Source organism: Nylanderia fulva, unplaced genomic scaffold, assembly GCF_048542155.1.
Source record: "Nylanderia fulva isolate GAGA-0341 unplaced genomic scaffold, ASM4854215v1 Scaffold7, whole genome shotgun sequence".
Lineage (NCBI taxonomy): Eukaryota > Metazoa > Arthropoda > Insecta > Hymenoptera > Formicidae > Nylanderia > Nylanderia fulva.
Genome location: NW_028190807.1, coordinates 885338 through 901904, shown reverse-complemented (window position 1 = coordinate 901904; position 16567 = coordinate 885338). Strand labels below are relative to the sequence as shown.

The window sequence follows — 16567 nt, the reverse complement described above, 5'->3', positions numbered from 1 at the left end:
CAATAATATTTATATGGCAATAATTAATTATAATAACAGGCGCGCTTCTTCATTCTAAACATCAGCGATGATTGAGATGATCAATCAATTATACTCCCGAGTAATTACTCGATCGAGTATTTATGGTGGAGATAGATACTAATTTAACAAGACAGCTTGTTTAACGCCAACAATACTCTTATTGTTAGTAGTAACTTAGAATTAGTTCTTCGAGATTGTATTGACGGAGAAGCACACGTTAAAAGATTTCCTCTGCGTACAGGATTCGCCTACGTCGGCGGGGCGTGTGTCGTGAATAAGCGTCTGGAGAAGGTGAATTCGGTCGCCATCATCGAGGACACCGGGGGATTCAGCGGTATCATCGTCGCTGCGCACGAGGTGGGCCATCTGTAAGTACTCGAGATTATTTCCATATTTTTTCCCACCCCATCTGTTCAAGTGTGTCTATCAGAGTTCTTGTCATGGGAGTCCACAGAATTCTTTTCATAATTAAAAATTTTTTATTTCTTATTTTTTGTCCTTCTTTTTCTAAATTTTATTTTATTTTATTTTTTAATTTTCTTTTTTATATCAAATATGAAAATAAATTCCAGTGTTTATTAAAAGGAGAGCAAATGCTTAATTTTTTGGTCCCCTTTTGGCGTCCGCCAAGACTTTTTCTAGAATAATTAAATTTGTTTCTTTTTTAATCTTTTATAATTTAGGAAATTTTAAATATTAATTCTTTTTAAATTTAATTTTTTATTTTTTTTTATTTTGTTTTTTTAATATCAAATAAATTCCAGTGTTTATTCAAAAGAAGAGCAAATTCTTAATTTTTTTACTGATTCCAAGAGGGATAAATCCTCTCTCCCTATAGTTAGAAAAAATCTCTCTTATCGCAGAAAAAATTAATGACTTCGCGCGATTTTTTGTAGATTGGGCGCCGTCCACGACGGTTCACCTCCGCCGAGTTATCTAGGTGGCCCGGGTGCCGAGAAATGCCGATGGGAAGACGGATACATCATGAGCGATCTCAGGCATACCGAGAAAGGCTTCAAGTGGTCGCACTGCAGCGTGTCCTCCTTCCATCACTTTTTAAAGTAGGTAATCTCCGTGTAACATTGATTCCAAAACTCTATCTATTATTTATCAGAACAAAAATGTTATTTACCACATAAATAAATTTTTTATTGCTTTTTTGTAGTAATTTTTATTTGTTTTTTTTTCAATAAATTTTAACAAATATATTAATATATATAAAAATCTCATTATTATAAAATAATTAACATATATTATATACATATAAATATATTTAATCAATGTTTGAAAATAATATCTATGCTGCACTGTTAGGCATTCCTAGATTTAATTTAAAAAAATTTTTATTCTCTTAATAGTTTTCTCGATTTTCAGTGGTGATACAGCGACCTGCTTATACAATGCGCCTCACGAAGACGAGGCGTTGCCCAGAGTACTTCCGGGAAAACTTTTATCCTTAGATGCGCAATGTCGGAAAGATCGTGGAACAAGCGCTTGTTTCGTACGTTTATTATCTTTATACACGAATTTTAATTTTACACAGTGATTTTCTTAATTAATTTAAAATGTCACATATATTTACATTTGATATTTTAGAAAGACGATCGAGTTTGCGCTCAGCTGTTCTGTTTCGATGCTGGATCCGGATACTGCGTGGCGTATCGTCCAGCAGCGGAAGGTTCGCCCTGCGGGGATGGTCAGGTGAAGCAAAAGAAAATTTACAATAATAATATTTTCTTGCTTCAGAGAAGTGTTTGCGCTTTTACGATATTTCTACAAAAATTCCAATAATATTGCTTGTGTAATTATATCATAATATACAACTTCCGCATGCAATGTTGTAAGACGCAATTATAACAACAGAAGTAATCTCATAAATATTGATAGCTATACGTTAAGCAATGGCACATTGCGTTATGTAATTTTGTAAGTCGAGATAATATAATTCCGTACAGCCTTTGCACAGATGTTTAATTACATTGGTATTGATTTTTCAGTACTGCCTGAATGGAAAGTGCGTGGCGGAGCACGAGAACATAATACCGGATTATACTCAGAACATTCCGACCTACGTACGCCGAGAGAACATATTCAATCCTACGCTGCACAATCGGCCGATATTCGCTCAGTATAACAACACAGATTACAGGTAATACATGATGATTCTCCTCCTTCCTCATAACAGGAATCGCGCGCATCATCGCGCACTGAAAAAAAGATTTGTCAGCTTGACTAAATAACCGTTCTACTAAATATTATTTTGTTAATTGAACATCTAAAAATATTTAAATTAAATGTAATATATTAAATAATACAAATATATGTTCAATTAACAAAATAGTAATTTAACCAAGTTGACAAGTTTTTTTTCAGTGCATAGGTAGATTTTATTAATCCCTTTAGTGCAGTGTGTGATCGACACTGAAAATTTACACATTTAAACGCGTCATATCCTCGATTCAAGGACGTATATTTATGATAAAAAGCGGCTGTTGACGTGTTATTTCAACAGAATACAATGCAACGTAGATACGCAGCTTCAGCGCTGCAGCGCATTATGTAGTAATGTCATAATGATATGCCACACAGGTATCCATGGGAATCAACGATGACATTCAGCACATCATTATCGGGCATAACCACACCGACGACAATAACGACACCGTCGGCTAATCCTTACAAACACGTCACAATACCGGTCGTAACTACGCTGTCGAAATATACACAGACAACTGTTAATGATTTATACACCGATCAATATAAGACCAAATACAACAATAATAATAAACATAATAATAATAGCGATATTGATGGCGGCGTCAGCACCACCACTCAGAGAAGCGTTATGAATTTATTCAACTCGCACTACACCGTCAGTACCACTCCGAAGGTCACTAACGGTCCGAAAATTAATCCATTCAAGTATAAAAGCGTGATGTTGCTTTCCACGACGACCAAAGGATATCAGAACGGCCTTCGAAATGACGGCCGCGGTAAGAGAATTCTGAACTAAATCTGTATCATCACGCTACTTATTTTTTCTCTCTGTCTGCTGTCGACAGTCGAAGGCTTTGACTTTTGCATGTGATCATCAATTTGGTCGTATAACGTCTGCGCGGAATCCGGTATAATTTCTCTCTTCCTATATGTATTCCTTCTATTCCATTTTATACAGTTCTTCGATGACGAATTCTGAAATTACGAGGAACTTTTTGAGAGACATTGGTTCCGACACGTCTTTGGTCTAACAATAAGTTGTTTTGTTCGAAGATATTTTGTATAATATATATATATGTTTTATTTTTGTCCCTTCTATGTACTAATGAAATATAGAGAAGAGTTGCAGATTCCTATCTCATACAATCGATCTCATATAAATCGATAAAAATCTGATAGTTGTTGTTAATTCGCTCTATTTCGTTAACACAGGGGTTCTCAAGTATATTTTCAAAACCAAAAGATAATAATGTTAATAAAATTAACACACGTACAGGGTGTATATGTATAAAAATTGATCACACTTCTGGTTTATAACAGTTTATCTCTCTTTTGCATATACATATATCTTGTATATCTTTTTATCTTTAATATATATATACAAAGTGTTTTTATTTTTATCGGATTATCTTTAAATTTTTTAAATACATTAAAACAAAGTTTTAATTAATCCGATAAAAGAACAAAACATTTGTATAAGAAGTTTCGTTTCTTCGACAAAAATGCACATAAGCATTACAAGAATCATCTCAATCGCTTCTTCTCTCATGTCTCCTCAATCGAATTCACTAGTAGAACAGTGAAAAACATGTGTACTATCTGTATATATGATATCCTGGACACATTTACATATACATATACAGCAACCAAACAACAGTGGTTTTTCTACTACGAGAGACTAATATAATTTTGCAATTTATTACACAATACTTATAATCCTCTGTTTCAGGCTAATACACAATTACACTAATCGAACGCATTTAATTATATAAAATGACGTTGAAATCATGAATTCTATATATAATATAATCCAAATAACAAGCATAGGCCATTAGACGTCAAAATAAGTCATTTTAACGTTTAATGACACCAATTTGTTACTTGGAAATAATCATACAGTTAATATATCGTACAATATCTAAATTGTCATATAATAATTAATCGTATAATAAATCTGTCTGTTTGCTTTCAGGAATAGAGGCCGGTGAGTGCACGGACGTGGGATCAGATTGCGCGGAGATGATTGACAGGCTGAGAACATGGCTGTGCCATCTACAATCTGTGAAGAGTCGCTGCTGCGCGTCCCTGAAAGCTATCTGTGCTGACTAATATGTAATGACATGAAAAGAAAAAAGGAAAAAGAAAAATCAACGTTGGATAGTTTGCTCGATGATACAGCGCACGCTTAAAACGTTCGCCACGAGGATACTGTCAAACACATGTTATCGCTTCGCCGTTGTGACATATCCGAAAACAGGAGCACTGGCGGAAAAGAAGAAGCCCCCGAACAGATGAATTTTTCTTCTCTTTGTTATCTTCCTCCCATTTTCTTTCTCTTTCTCTTTCTATTCTTTTCCCCTTTTTTCTCTCGAAGAAACGTCAATATCTTTATATCGTACTTTGATTGCTACTCTCCAAAAGTAGCTTCAAGTATCCCATACCTCTAGATATAATTTGTTACGTTGTAATATATAGTACAGCGAAAGAGCGCTTCGCAACTCGGGTGTATCGAAATGTAGCGAATCTAAAAAAAAATAATAAAAGCAGAGCGGATACTGTCAATTGGTAACGATGATATATTTCGGCTACGTTTATATTTATTCGATGTAAGGAACGATCTCGCAAAAGACTCGTTACAGGCACAGGTGCGTCATGCATATGTTCGCAAGCGTAAGCGTGCGTGCGCGCGCGCAAGGATGGAGCTTAGAAATAACAGAAATTGTATAGCGCAAGACAATAAATGGGAATAATTAAAAGTTTCTTGGTGTTTTTCATATTTTATATATTTAATCTATATTGCTCTTTGGAACATTTCAGAGATAAAGAGAAAGAAAAAAATTTGATCATTTAAAATATATTCGAATATATAGGTATATCTTTATTAAGTGCAACAGATCTAAAAAAAGTGTATTAAATAATTTAATGAAATATCATATTATTTATGTCAAATCATTTATTTCAGACATAAATAAAAGAACATATAATTAGCATGAATATTATTTCCCCTTTTCTTATTATATCATAATGCAATTATTTTAATTAATTACATTATAATGATTATTGAATATAAATAAATACTAGTTTTAAAGAGAATATTTATTTAACTCCGAAAATATATAGTGATAAACAAAGGTTAATTGCTCTTTATTGCGAGAAACGCGTTGCATGTAAAATTATAATATCATTTATATGTATATTACATAATTTTTTAAAATAAATGATTATATGTATATATGTGTACTCACAGAATATAAGAACAGAAAAAAAACTTACAAGTGAAAAGATAAAAACATTCTGAAAGAAAACAAAAATTGACTGATTACATAAATAATCCTTATGCATACGCATATAATAAATATAAAATGAAAATATAACTATTTAATATAATACTGTAACATCATTTATATCTGGATTATTTTTTAATGAAAATTATTGAATTGTATTTCTCAAATTTTTATTAATATTCTACTTTACTTCAGTTTACTATACTAACAATAATTTGCTATCGTAATTAAATTTGATAACAAAACTTTGATTTACGACCGACCGATACAATTACTTTCATATGTAACTCCCTACCGAATTAACAAATTTGCTTATAAATATGTAGCATATATATATATATATATATATATATATCACTTTGTTTAATCAAATCGAATATATAATTAGTACATCCCACACGTCCATCACGTTGCGCGTCTCGCGCAAGACTGATTCTCGATTCTCGTTCGAGACATTACGATTGCGAGACTGATGGTCACGTGATCAGTTTCGCGCGAGTCGTGCAGCGTAGCGAACGCGTACAGATGCGCGAATCTAATGGAAGTGCAGATATATTTTGATCGAAAGATTCTTGTAGAAAATTCTATTGTTTTGTTTTCTATTAAAAATTTATATATTAAATTTTCATGATTCATATAATTAATAAATATATTTTTATGCAATAATAATTTTATACATGCGTTGCAATTTTTAAGGTTTTATTGTCAAAGAATAATATAACTTCGCTTCGTGTACTTAATTATATTCGATTAAACTATTATGTACATAATAGAAATTCGACAAATTAAAATCATGTACATAATATTGCATAGAAATTTGGCGAATTAAAATTATGGTAAAATAAATAATAGAAATAATAGAAATAATTTAATCAATGGTGCGCGCAAAGCGCGCATTTGTGTTGTCTAGTCTGTAAGTAAAAATTAAGTAGCTGCAAATCAATATGATTAATGATTAATGAGAAGGACAAATATCATAATATCATTTTTTTGATTTGACATTTATTTATCAATGTAACAATCATATATGCAATATGCGAGATCTTCAATTATGAGATGCAATACATATTTATTTCACGCACATACAAGCGCACAAATATAAAAGTTAATATACAGTAGCTGTTATATAGTTAGCGCATGATGAACGATTTATTTGGCAACCGACAGACGCGTAAAAATATATTACGTAAACGTCATTAACTATAACGAGATCGGAAAAATTCGTGGCATATTGTATGTATATACGCGGGCGAGATGTCCTTCGAGAGAAATAATTATTTATGTGACCCCGAATTCTTGAACAAACGCATACATCAATCACACGTTGATCAATGCTACAAACATCACGCGCAGAATCTTTTGACGCAGTTATCGTAATTAGCTTCTTTTTTAAATTATGGGCAAATTATCAAGGTCGATGACATTCTTATAATTAATAGCTTATTAATAGAATTAATTATTTTATCGCGAATCCATTACTTAAACACTTATTGAAAATTCGATTTTATTTTACTTATTAATTCTTATTGGTCCAAATTTTTATTTTTTATTGTTCTTTTTGTAAACTTTATTATAGGAAATAATTTCTGTCAACGTACAAGATTTTTATTACAAAATATATATTGTTTTAAGTGATGGAAAAATATGAGAACGATTTGCCAACGCGATCCTTGACAGAATCTGATTTAATTCACATAATTGCGAATGTCAATGCGCCTGTACGTACGTCACCTGTCATGCAAGAGAATTTATGAATTTGCATAAAATTCTTTCTCGATTATCTTCGCGGCTCTCGCAAGTGCGTATATGTACAAGTGTTTCGCCACATAATGCGTGAGCAAATCAAACATTGGCCGGTTAATTTATATTGGGCCGCGAAATAGGTCCCTTTCGAGTATTCGAGCTACGAACTCTCTCGCAAAAGGATATTCGCCCATATCCAAGGCACCGCGCGAGAGAGATCGCAGTTTTAAATCAATTTTATTTAATTTAAAGTGTACCTATCGATATTAATTGTTACTGGAAAATTTTCTAAATCGCGTTACTCGCGATCCGTATATCGGTGAAAAAATGCTTTTTGTAATATTTCTATTGTGTCTGAGCGGGATACCGTTCATACAATGCAAGCAGGTATAATTTTAATAATATCTGATTCAACTATTTATAATATAGAGCCGCGTAAAGAGAGATAAAAAATCATATACGAAATACTAAATATATAGCGATTAAAAAGATATATTTTCAGCTTCATGAATATATGACGCCGGACGAAGTAATGTCCGTTTTTCACACCCCACCTCAGCTTGGTAAGTAAAATAAGTTTTGTTTGATAAAAATTTATTTTTTCACTTCTACAATATTTCATCCTATTCTTTCGATACACTTCTTTTAATTAACTCTTTAGTCTTTAGTCATATTAAAATTTATTTTATAATATTTTATATATGTAATATATATTGTATTTATATATTAATTATTGTGCTAAACAACAGAGTATATTATTTTTTTATTCGTACTAATTTACAATATTTATTAATTTTTAGTGCCCCAGTACGAAGTAGTATCCGTGTTACATCGTTTGAAAAAGAGATTAGGAATCGGAGATGATGAACCCGAGGTGCAGCTGAAAGCATTCAATGAAAGTGTTAGATTGTACTTGAATCCTACGGAAGGTATCCTCGCCAGTGAAAGTACACCCGTATGGACCGTCACTTCCGATCCGGATGAACCCGAGGGGTTGCTGTATAAGCAAGTACCTTCGGTACGATACTCAATTTATGTCATAAAAATATATGATACATCTTTCAATTACATATATAATCTCTATCTCCTAAGAGAAATACTAAAAAAAATTTACTGTTGATTATCTCTCACAGGCTATGAAAGCTATGGGGATACCCCTTCAAGATATATACAGCAAGAGCGCAGTTGTACTAACACCTACTGAAAATGGTCAGATACATTTGGTAAGAAATTTTGCATTTTTTAAAATATTTAATATAATTTATTACATATTAATTAATTTATTATATATTATTTATATATTATTTTTATCTATTATATATATTTATTATATATTAATTATATATATTTATATTATTTTTATCTATTAATTATATTTATTATATATTAATTATTATATGTTAATTTTTTTAGTTTATTATTATATAATTTTATTTAAAATATTAAATATTATTCAAGTCAAAACTATATTTTTTTATGTTTGATTCCTCATTGTAGGATGGAGTGCTGAACGATTCGTATGTCATAAAATCTCTGCCGCATCGGGTTCTAAATGAAGTCGTTTACGGAGGACATAATCTTTATGAACCGCATCATTTAAAGGATGTAACGAGCGATGACGAATTCGCTCATACGCATCATCATGTGGTGTACAAACTGCCTCCATCGAGTCAATACAATGATTTCAGTAAGTTACCTGGAGATATCTATATGAAAATTTAAATATATATTTTTATAATTTACATCTTTCTAAGTGTGTTATTCTGATGAACTATAAACGTATCCTAATATTTCAGAGATTGAAGATTCTGTGAATCACAGAGCAAAACGTGACTCTCCGCAAACTATTTATCCGGAATGCCTAATAGTAATCGATAACAAATTATACAAGTAAAGTTTAAAAAAATAGATATAATAGCATCGTAAATTAAAAAAAAAGTATAATTACATTCTTTATTTTGTAGATCACTTGGTGAAAATATCGAGAAGACTTTAAGATACCTGCTCTCATTTTGGAACGGAGTCGATTTGAGATATCGTTTGTTAAACACGCCTAAAATTCGATTCAATATCGCAGGAATAATTATAGGCTTAGTACGTTTTAATTTGTACTTTTATCACATTCTTATATCTATATAAATAATATTACATAAATTGTTTTTTCTGGATTCTTATTATGTATTAAAATGAAAAAAATTATATATATGTGTATATATATATATATATATTTTAACCAAAGTATGAGATATATTATTTAACGAATATATATATTTTTTTTCTAACAAAATGATATATATTTTAATATAATAATATTTTTTTTCTTAGGATGACCACGCAACTCCGTATCTGGAAAAGAGTCGTTTCGAAGATAAGGCCGTAGATGCAGATCTCGCTTTACGTGCTATGGCAGATTATTTTTATCGCGAAAGCAGATTCCCAACAGATTTCTACGACATGGCGATTGCTTTAACACCGTAAGTATTTACTATTTTTTCTTTAAATTTTATATTCAAAAATAAATAATATATAATCCATAATTTCAGACTGGATATGTGCAATATGATCACCGACGACTATTGCGATACGTCAACTTTAGGTAGGTCTACTAACGATGAAGAGTGCACACATTATTATTCAAAACTCAAAAATATTAAATTCCTAAAATTATCTGTACATAACACATTAATTTTAACTATTTAGAAAAATAAAAAGATATAAATAATAATATATTTTGTGTATCCTCGCAGGATACGCGTATGTAGCTGGTGCATGCGACAGAAACGTAACGAAAAAATCGTCCGAGGCTGTAGGAATCGTCGAAGATAAGGGTGGATTTGGCGGAATCATCCCCACGGCTCACGAAATCGGCCATTTGTAAGTCGATCTTTTATAACTTAAATAATTTTGTTCGTAATAAAATGGATCATTTTTTGTGAAAGTTAATTAACACTGAAATAGAGAATTATTGACGAATCTTGAATTCAGTAGGAAAAAATTAATTTCATCCTGCATATCCCTATTGTGCTTTCATTTTAATTAATATTTCTTCTTAGTTAGCCTTTATTAATATTTCTTCGACTATACACGCACCATTGTCCGATTTTTTATTACTCGGTTTTGGGATTTAATTGTTGTTTTAATATGTATAAATTCAATATTTAAATTGCCTAATAATTTCTTGTCTTTGTTTGAAGAGACTAATTGTCATACTTGTTCAATTGTTATAAATGTGCATTGCAAAGAAAATAATATAAGCATAAATTTGTATAAATATATATATACATATTTATTGAATATGTGCGACAATTTAATTAATTTAAAAAATCGTTCGATGAATGACAAATAGGATCTTTTTCGGATTTCAGGATAGGAGCGCGTCACGATGGCAATCCTAAGGGAGCTGGAGATTGTCCACCTTTCGATGGTTTCATCATGACCAGCGGACTTATGTTACACGAGAACGGCTTCGAATGGTCTCAATGTAGCATAAATGCATTCTACGATTTTATCAAGTATGCGTACATCAATTTTTTATATTACATGCATGAAAGGATACGGATATTAATTTAAAAATTTATTAAATTATTTTATAAAAATTTATTTTAGCGAAGAGAGAGCAAGATGTCTTTACAACGAGCCTGCTTTAGGTAAAGAGGTGCCGCGTGATTTACCCGGAAAAGTTTTATCTTTAGACGAACAGTGCAAAAGGGTCTTCGGAACACTGGCGTGCAATGTAAATTGAAAGCGCAAGAATGTCCTAATATGTGAATTTGAAATAAATTTATAATATTCGCATTTTTCCTTTTTTTTACAGAAAAATGCTACTGAAGTTTGCACTCGCTTGGAGTGTCAATATCCTGGACATGAAGGCTTTTGCACAGCAACGGCTCCAGCAGCGGAAGGCTCTCCATGCGGAGAAGATTTGGTAAGACTACTTTGCCTCTCGTTTTTTAAAAATATGTATAGAAAAAAATATAATTGCGAGAATTATTTACATATAATATATATTCTAGAATTCTTACTTTTAATCAATTATAATTATAAAAAATTGCTATTAATTTTAAATATTTATTAAATTGTCAATTATAATATCCTTATTTATAATTGTATTCAACATTTCTTTAGTTCTGTTTGAATGGCAAATGTGTACTGGAAGGAACAATGGTCAAGGATCCGAAGAAGAAATTACTCAAGAAATTTATGCCGAAATTCAATATTCAAGTGATCAAGAAAATTCCGTGGATTTCCGATTTGATGAAAAAACTGAAGGAGAGACTAAAGGCGAGACTGAATAGGAGTTCATAAAAATAAATATACATATTAAGGTAAATGTTTAATTCAATGGTATCAGAAAAAATGTAAATATAATAGTACTTAAAAATTTATTTAAAATAATTATACTTTTAAAATTATCTTCAATAAAAAAAAGATTCTCATTTACTTTCACTTTTACATGTAATTGCAATGGTATTCAGTCTTTGATAGATGCAATTTTACACAAAGTTTTTGAACAATTTATAAAATAGTATTCTAATTTGTGTTACAGGACATTATATATGCTGATATATCATCGTACTCTACTTTGCTGCTGCTTTCACGGGGAATATATAAAAAATATAAACAAAATTTTAAAATAATTCTTCAATTCTTAAGAATGTTATTATATTCGACTCCGATTGAAACTCTTCAATCCTTTGTACATAGTAGCCTATGCTTGTAAATACGTTGAAAGAGTTATGTATGCACGCATAATTCGTATAAAAATATCAGAATATATACCAAAGGCCCAGAAACTATTACATATTCTCTTTCAATAGTACATTTTGGAACAAATTTTTATTTTTTTTTTTTTAGTTCTCGCTACCATAAATTTAATTATACTTTGCAAATTTTTTATATTCTCTGCATTAAATATCTCGATACTCAAATTGTAAATTAAAGTTTGACCAAGCTAAAATCTCAAAGTTAAAAAGTTTTAAAAATGTGAAGATTTTAATACTTTTTAAAATCTTAAAAATTAAAGAATAATTTTTGTATTGGAATAACTCATGATTTTGTTTTTACAAATACAGAGAATATGATAGTTTTGGAATGTCCTATATATGATGCGCACACTTATAAAAAATAAAAAAAAGAATGTAAACTAAATGTAACGCACACAAAATAAAATTTGACTTATCTGCTGTACAAATTGAACATTTAAATTTTAATTGTATACATTGTTTAAATTACTTAAAGTAATTTAAATAATAGCAAACACTATAATCTCTAACATAAATAAATAATATTCACTTTTTCAAATGTTTAAACACATGAAAAAGAATAAGTACTTAACATTTGACTTGGCACTTCAAAAAATTTTTAACTTTTTAACATAAAAATACTCTTGTAATAGTTTCCATGCATTATCTATTATGTCTTATATAAGAAAATGTAATAAAATATAGAAAAATGATTAATACAAAATATTAACTGTAGAAATTAATAACTCTTGTCTTTGACTTATTAAGTTGTTGAATCTATGCCTATTTCATCATACAGTTTATCTTTGCTACCAGGATAATTATCCAAAATGCAATCTAGTATCTCAGTGACTATCTTTTTTCTTTTCAAATATGTACGTGTGTTTTCGTCCAGAGTGTCTTGTGCCTTTCGTTTAGATACTGAGTGATCGTGTAAGTCTACAGTATTGCTGCTTTCCATCAATTCATCTAGTTTACGTGTTAACTGTTTTATATCTTGCTGTAAAGTAACCTTTTCTTTTTGTGCATCTTCTAATGTCAAACTTGACTTCAGAGAAGACAAAATACCTTCCAGTTCTTTTGTCTCTTTTAAAATCTCTTTATATCTGTTCTCTTTCTCACGACATTGTGCTTCTTTCTCAATCCTTAATGACTCATCGGTGTTACATGTTGAATCTTGAACAACGCAGTAGATTTTCTGTTTGCTATAAATCTATAAAAATAAAATAAGAATTGATTAGTTTTAAAAATATTATATATCCTTTTATATGTCCATCATAGATATATTAAACTTACTTTTTCAAACAGCTTATTATCTGCCACCAGTTTATCAACAGCTTTTTGAATTACAGTTTTGCCATACTTGTTATCTACATTTGCAAGTATATCATTCAAGTTGTGAGGTTTATTTTCTGCCTTCATGTAATTATATACAGCATCCGTAGCCATTATTACATCCTTAATTATTTACTGGAATATAATATACAATTGAAATATACATTATCCAAAACATAATCATTTGAAATATTATACAATATATGATACTTAAAAATAATAAAAAGTAATGAAAAATAATAAAAGTATTTTATAACAATAAATTGTATATGCACACACTAGAAAAACTTTTGTAAAGTTAACATACCTATCATATATACAGATCTATAGCAACCTATACACAAAGAGTACTGTTTATTAGAAATGTAGGAAAAGAACTATTTAATAACTTATTAATTATTACAGTTCTATTCATCGATTAATTTCATCGACTCGTTACATTTATCTGTCTACTGCTATTCACTGACGGGATCCACGAGTCTTTTGCTCTTGAAAAAATTGTCCAAGTATCAGGATAATATATTCCGACAAGAAGTCACCTGAAACAATTCGCGGGAAACAAACTGAAGGAAGTTACCTCGTGAAGTTAGCCACGAAACTCTGAATTTCACGACGTGCAATCAACATTTCGATATCAGAAGATCATGACATTTGATCTCCTTCAATTCGTGTATTTAAATACTTGCCAATTGTTTGGATTTACGAAATATATTCTAATAATTTAAATTTATTATTTATCGCATGTGAACTATGTTACCGGCAAAATTCGAGAACGAAAGTCGAAGGAGGTTACGCGAACAGTCCATATGATCCATATGGGTAGCCGATGATGGCCGACAAAGATGGCCGCCTTGATCCCGAGATACTCTCTGCAGGCAGCGAGTAAGTGTCATTTATTTGACATTTCTTGCGACAATGTGATTTTGCATCTTTTTTGAGATTGAATCATATAAATAAATTTATGAAAAAATCGTCTATATAATTTGTCCTCATTTACATCTATGTACGTGACATGTATTGTTTTGCAATTACATAACTAACAGTTTACATTTGTTGTGTATATTTTAGGAAAGCAGACAACATGCACCACAATCGTTGCATTGCAGGCGAATCATTATTCGACAGAGCCACGAGTCATAAAACATCCCACTACCGCATCCTTAAAGAGAGGTACAGGTGGTCGTAGTTCTTTCAATGGGCTAGTGTGCACAGTGTTTGGTTCAACTGGATTCGTTGGACGCTATGTGTGCAATCGTCTTGGCAAGATTGGCACACAGGTACACATATAATAATATGTTAAGATACAGAAACAAGATCGCACTTGTATCATTGTACTAACATGCATATGAAATATAGCTCAGTTAGCTTGTCGATTCATTTGCAGCTGATACTGCCATACAGATGTGACATGTATAAATGTTTGCCTTTAAAACTTTGCGGAGATCTGGGGCAAGTCCTGTTTCATCCATTTCATCTGCGCGATGAGGATTCGATAAGAAAGTGCATCAAATATTCCAATGTTGTTATAAATCTAATTGGGCGAGATTGGGAGACTAGAAACTTCACTTACCACGAGGTGCATGTCGATGGAGCCAGAAGACTCGCTAGACTGTGCAAAGAAGCTGGTGTGGAACACTTTATTCATTTATCAGCTTTAAACGTGGACAATAATGAGGTAAATTATTTTTATACTATATGATAATATGTTAAATCTTAATATTTTAATATTTTCTCTCTGTTAGTCACTTGTGTTGAAAAATGGTTCTGAATTCCTCCATACAAAATTGGAAGGTGAGCATGCAGTGCGAGAAGAGTTTCCCGAGGCTACAATTATTCGACCATCGGATATTTGGGGTCAAGAAGACCGATTTTTACGTGTCTACTCTGGCATATGGAGACATCATATGGGGTATATAATTTGCAAATGAATTGTCCAGCATAATATTAGCTACAGTTGTTAAGATCTGATCATTTTTTCTTCTTTTACAGGAGTGTACCACTATGGGAAAAGGGTGAGCATACAGAAAAACAACCTGTAGCTGTATACGATGTCGCTGGAGGTATTACAGCTATTGCAAAAGATCCTAAAAACACTGCTGGCAAGACTTATCAGTTTGTTGGGTGAATATAATGCATTTATTACCTTATATCACATTGAATGTAATTATTTTTGCATAACATAATATATTTGTACAGGCCAAAACGTTATAAATTCTCAGAGTTACTTGACTGGTTCCATCGAATAAGAATGCGTAATCCAGCAGATTATAATTATAGGAGAATGAATTTGAAATATGCTCCGTTTTTCCAACTTAAGGTTACTTTGAACGAATTAATAACTCCTGCACATCCTATAGGATATTTACAATGGGAACGTTTAGAAAGAGTATGTTTCAATCTTATTATAATTTATTATAAATGTAAATGCTTACATAATATATACACGATTTAAATGGTACTTAATAATTTGATATCTCTTTATATAGGAAGCAATATCTGATAAAATATCAAAAGAATTGCCAACTCTAGAAGACCTTGATATTGCATTAACAACAATGGAATCACGAATGCACTGGGAGTTGAAACCATACCGTAAAGATCCTCAATATATGGAGAGTGTTGGCGAGTTCGACCCTGTTCCGAATCCACCAACCGTTTCAGTTCTTTAAACATCCCAGAAATGTGCTAGATTAAAATACAAATAGAAATATATACTCTTATTGTAAAGTAATATGTAAAGAGTGTATGTTGTAAAGGATAATTAAATAACGCGGTTAATTAAATATATATTCAATTATTTAAATATTTATGCTCCAACTGAAATTTTATCAATTATAAGTATAATATATTAGTTATCAATTTATCGAATTTTCTACGATATTCGCGCAAGTAAAAGTCAAATTAATAAAGAAATGTTTCTGGAATTTATCGGAAATTTTACACAAGGCTGTATATTAATATTTCATTCCATTTATTATATGACAGGACATGCTAACTACAATGAAAGATTACAATATAATCGTTATCTATTAAATGCTATTTTAAACATTGGTAAAAAATATAAGCTAAGTTGGTCCTCGGTTATTATGCTGACCGAAGGCCAAGCAAATCTTCCATTATGAATGGCAGCGAAACACGCTTTATATAATTTTTTTTAATTATAAGCATAGCATTATTTCATAACTCTGATTCAGTCCATGATATATATTTATAGCCTTTGGACGC

The 16567-nt window shown here is 30.9% G+C and overlaps 4 protein-coding genes across 10 annotated transcripts in view; 3 read left to right on the top strand and 1 right to left on the bottom strand.

Moving 5' to 3' along the window:
* Positions 1 to 4997, top strand: part of sona (sol narae metalloprotease) — a 60943-nt gene extending 55946 nt beyond the window's left edge. For all 5 annotated transcript variants that reach the window (XM_029321146.2, XM_029321148.2, XM_029321147.2 and 2 more), the window contains 7 exons: positions 263 to 389; positions 918 to 1082; positions 1396 to 1522; positions 1618 to 1722; positions 2019 to 2170; positions 2611 to 3014; positions 4211 to 4997. In XM_029321146.2, the coding sequence (XP_029176979.2) occupies positions 263 to 389; positions 918 to 1082; positions 1396 to 1522; positions 1618 to 1722; positions 2019 to 2170; positions 2611 to 3014; positions 4211 to 4347 (1217 nt within the window). In that variant the 3' untranslated portion in view covers positions 4348 to 4997. The remainder of the gene's footprint in view (positions 1 to 262; positions 390 to 917; positions 1083 to 1395; positions 1523 to 1617; positions 1723 to 2018; positions 2171 to 2610; positions 3015 to 4210) is intronic.
* A 2443-nt stretch (positions 4998 to 7440) lies between these two features.
* On the top strand, positions 7441 to 11585 carry LOC114945074 (A disintegrin and metalloproteinase with thrombospondin motifs like). The gene is made up of 14 exons (XM_029321150.2): positions 7441 to 7652; positions 7768 to 7828; positions 8066 to 8283; positions 8399 to 8488; positions 8763 to 8952; positions 9062 to 9155; positions 9230 to 9359; positions 9591 to 9739; positions 9809 to 9861; positions 10013 to 10139; positions 10631 to 10777; positions 10872 to 10998; positions 11080 to 11190; positions 11391 to 11585. Exons 1-14 carry the CDS (start codon positions 7593 to 7595, stop codon positions 11568 to 11570), a joined length of 1737 nt encoding a protein of 578 aa, XP_029176983.2. The 5' UTR covers positions 7441 to 7592; the 3' UTR covers positions 11571 to 11585.
* Positions 11584 to 14170, bottom strand: LOC114945076 (homologous-pairing protein 2 homolog). 3 transcript variants are annotated; one of them, XM_029321153.2, is made up of 4 exons: positions 13746 to 14170; positions 13650 to 13676; positions 13304 to 13477; positions 11584 to 13220 (listed from the first exon to the last, which is right to left on the bottom strand). In XM_029321153.2, the coding sequence occupies exons 3-4, from the start codon at positions 13454 to 13456 to the stop codon at positions 12771 to 12773; spliced, it is 603 nt and encodes a 200-aa protein (XP_029176986.1). In that variant the 5' UTR covers positions 13457 to 13477; positions 13650 to 13676; positions 13746 to 14170; the 3' UTR covers positions 11584 to 12770. The 3 variants fall into 3 exon arrangements, with proteins under 3 accessions (XP_029176986.1, XP_029176987.1, XP_029176985.1); XM_029321154.2 differs by having other exon boundaries at positions 13782 to 14170; XM_029321152.2 differs by having other exon boundaries at positions 13650 to 13881; positions 14100 to 14170.
* Positions 14141 to 16125, top strand: ND-39 (NADH:ubiquinone oxidoreductase subunit 39). The gene is made up of 7 exons (XM_029321151.2): positions 14141 to 14224; positions 14411 to 14619; positions 14727 to 15017; positions 15085 to 15251; positions 15332 to 15463; positions 15539 to 15728; positions 15829 to 16125. The coding sequence occupies exons 1-7, from the start codon at positions 14185 to 14187 to the stop codon at positions 16009 to 16011; spliced, it is 1212 nt and encodes a 403-aa protein (XP_029176984.1). The 5' UTR covers positions 14141 to 14184; the 3' UTR covers positions 16012 to 16125.
* Positions 16126 to 16567: the final 442 nt, after the last annotated feature.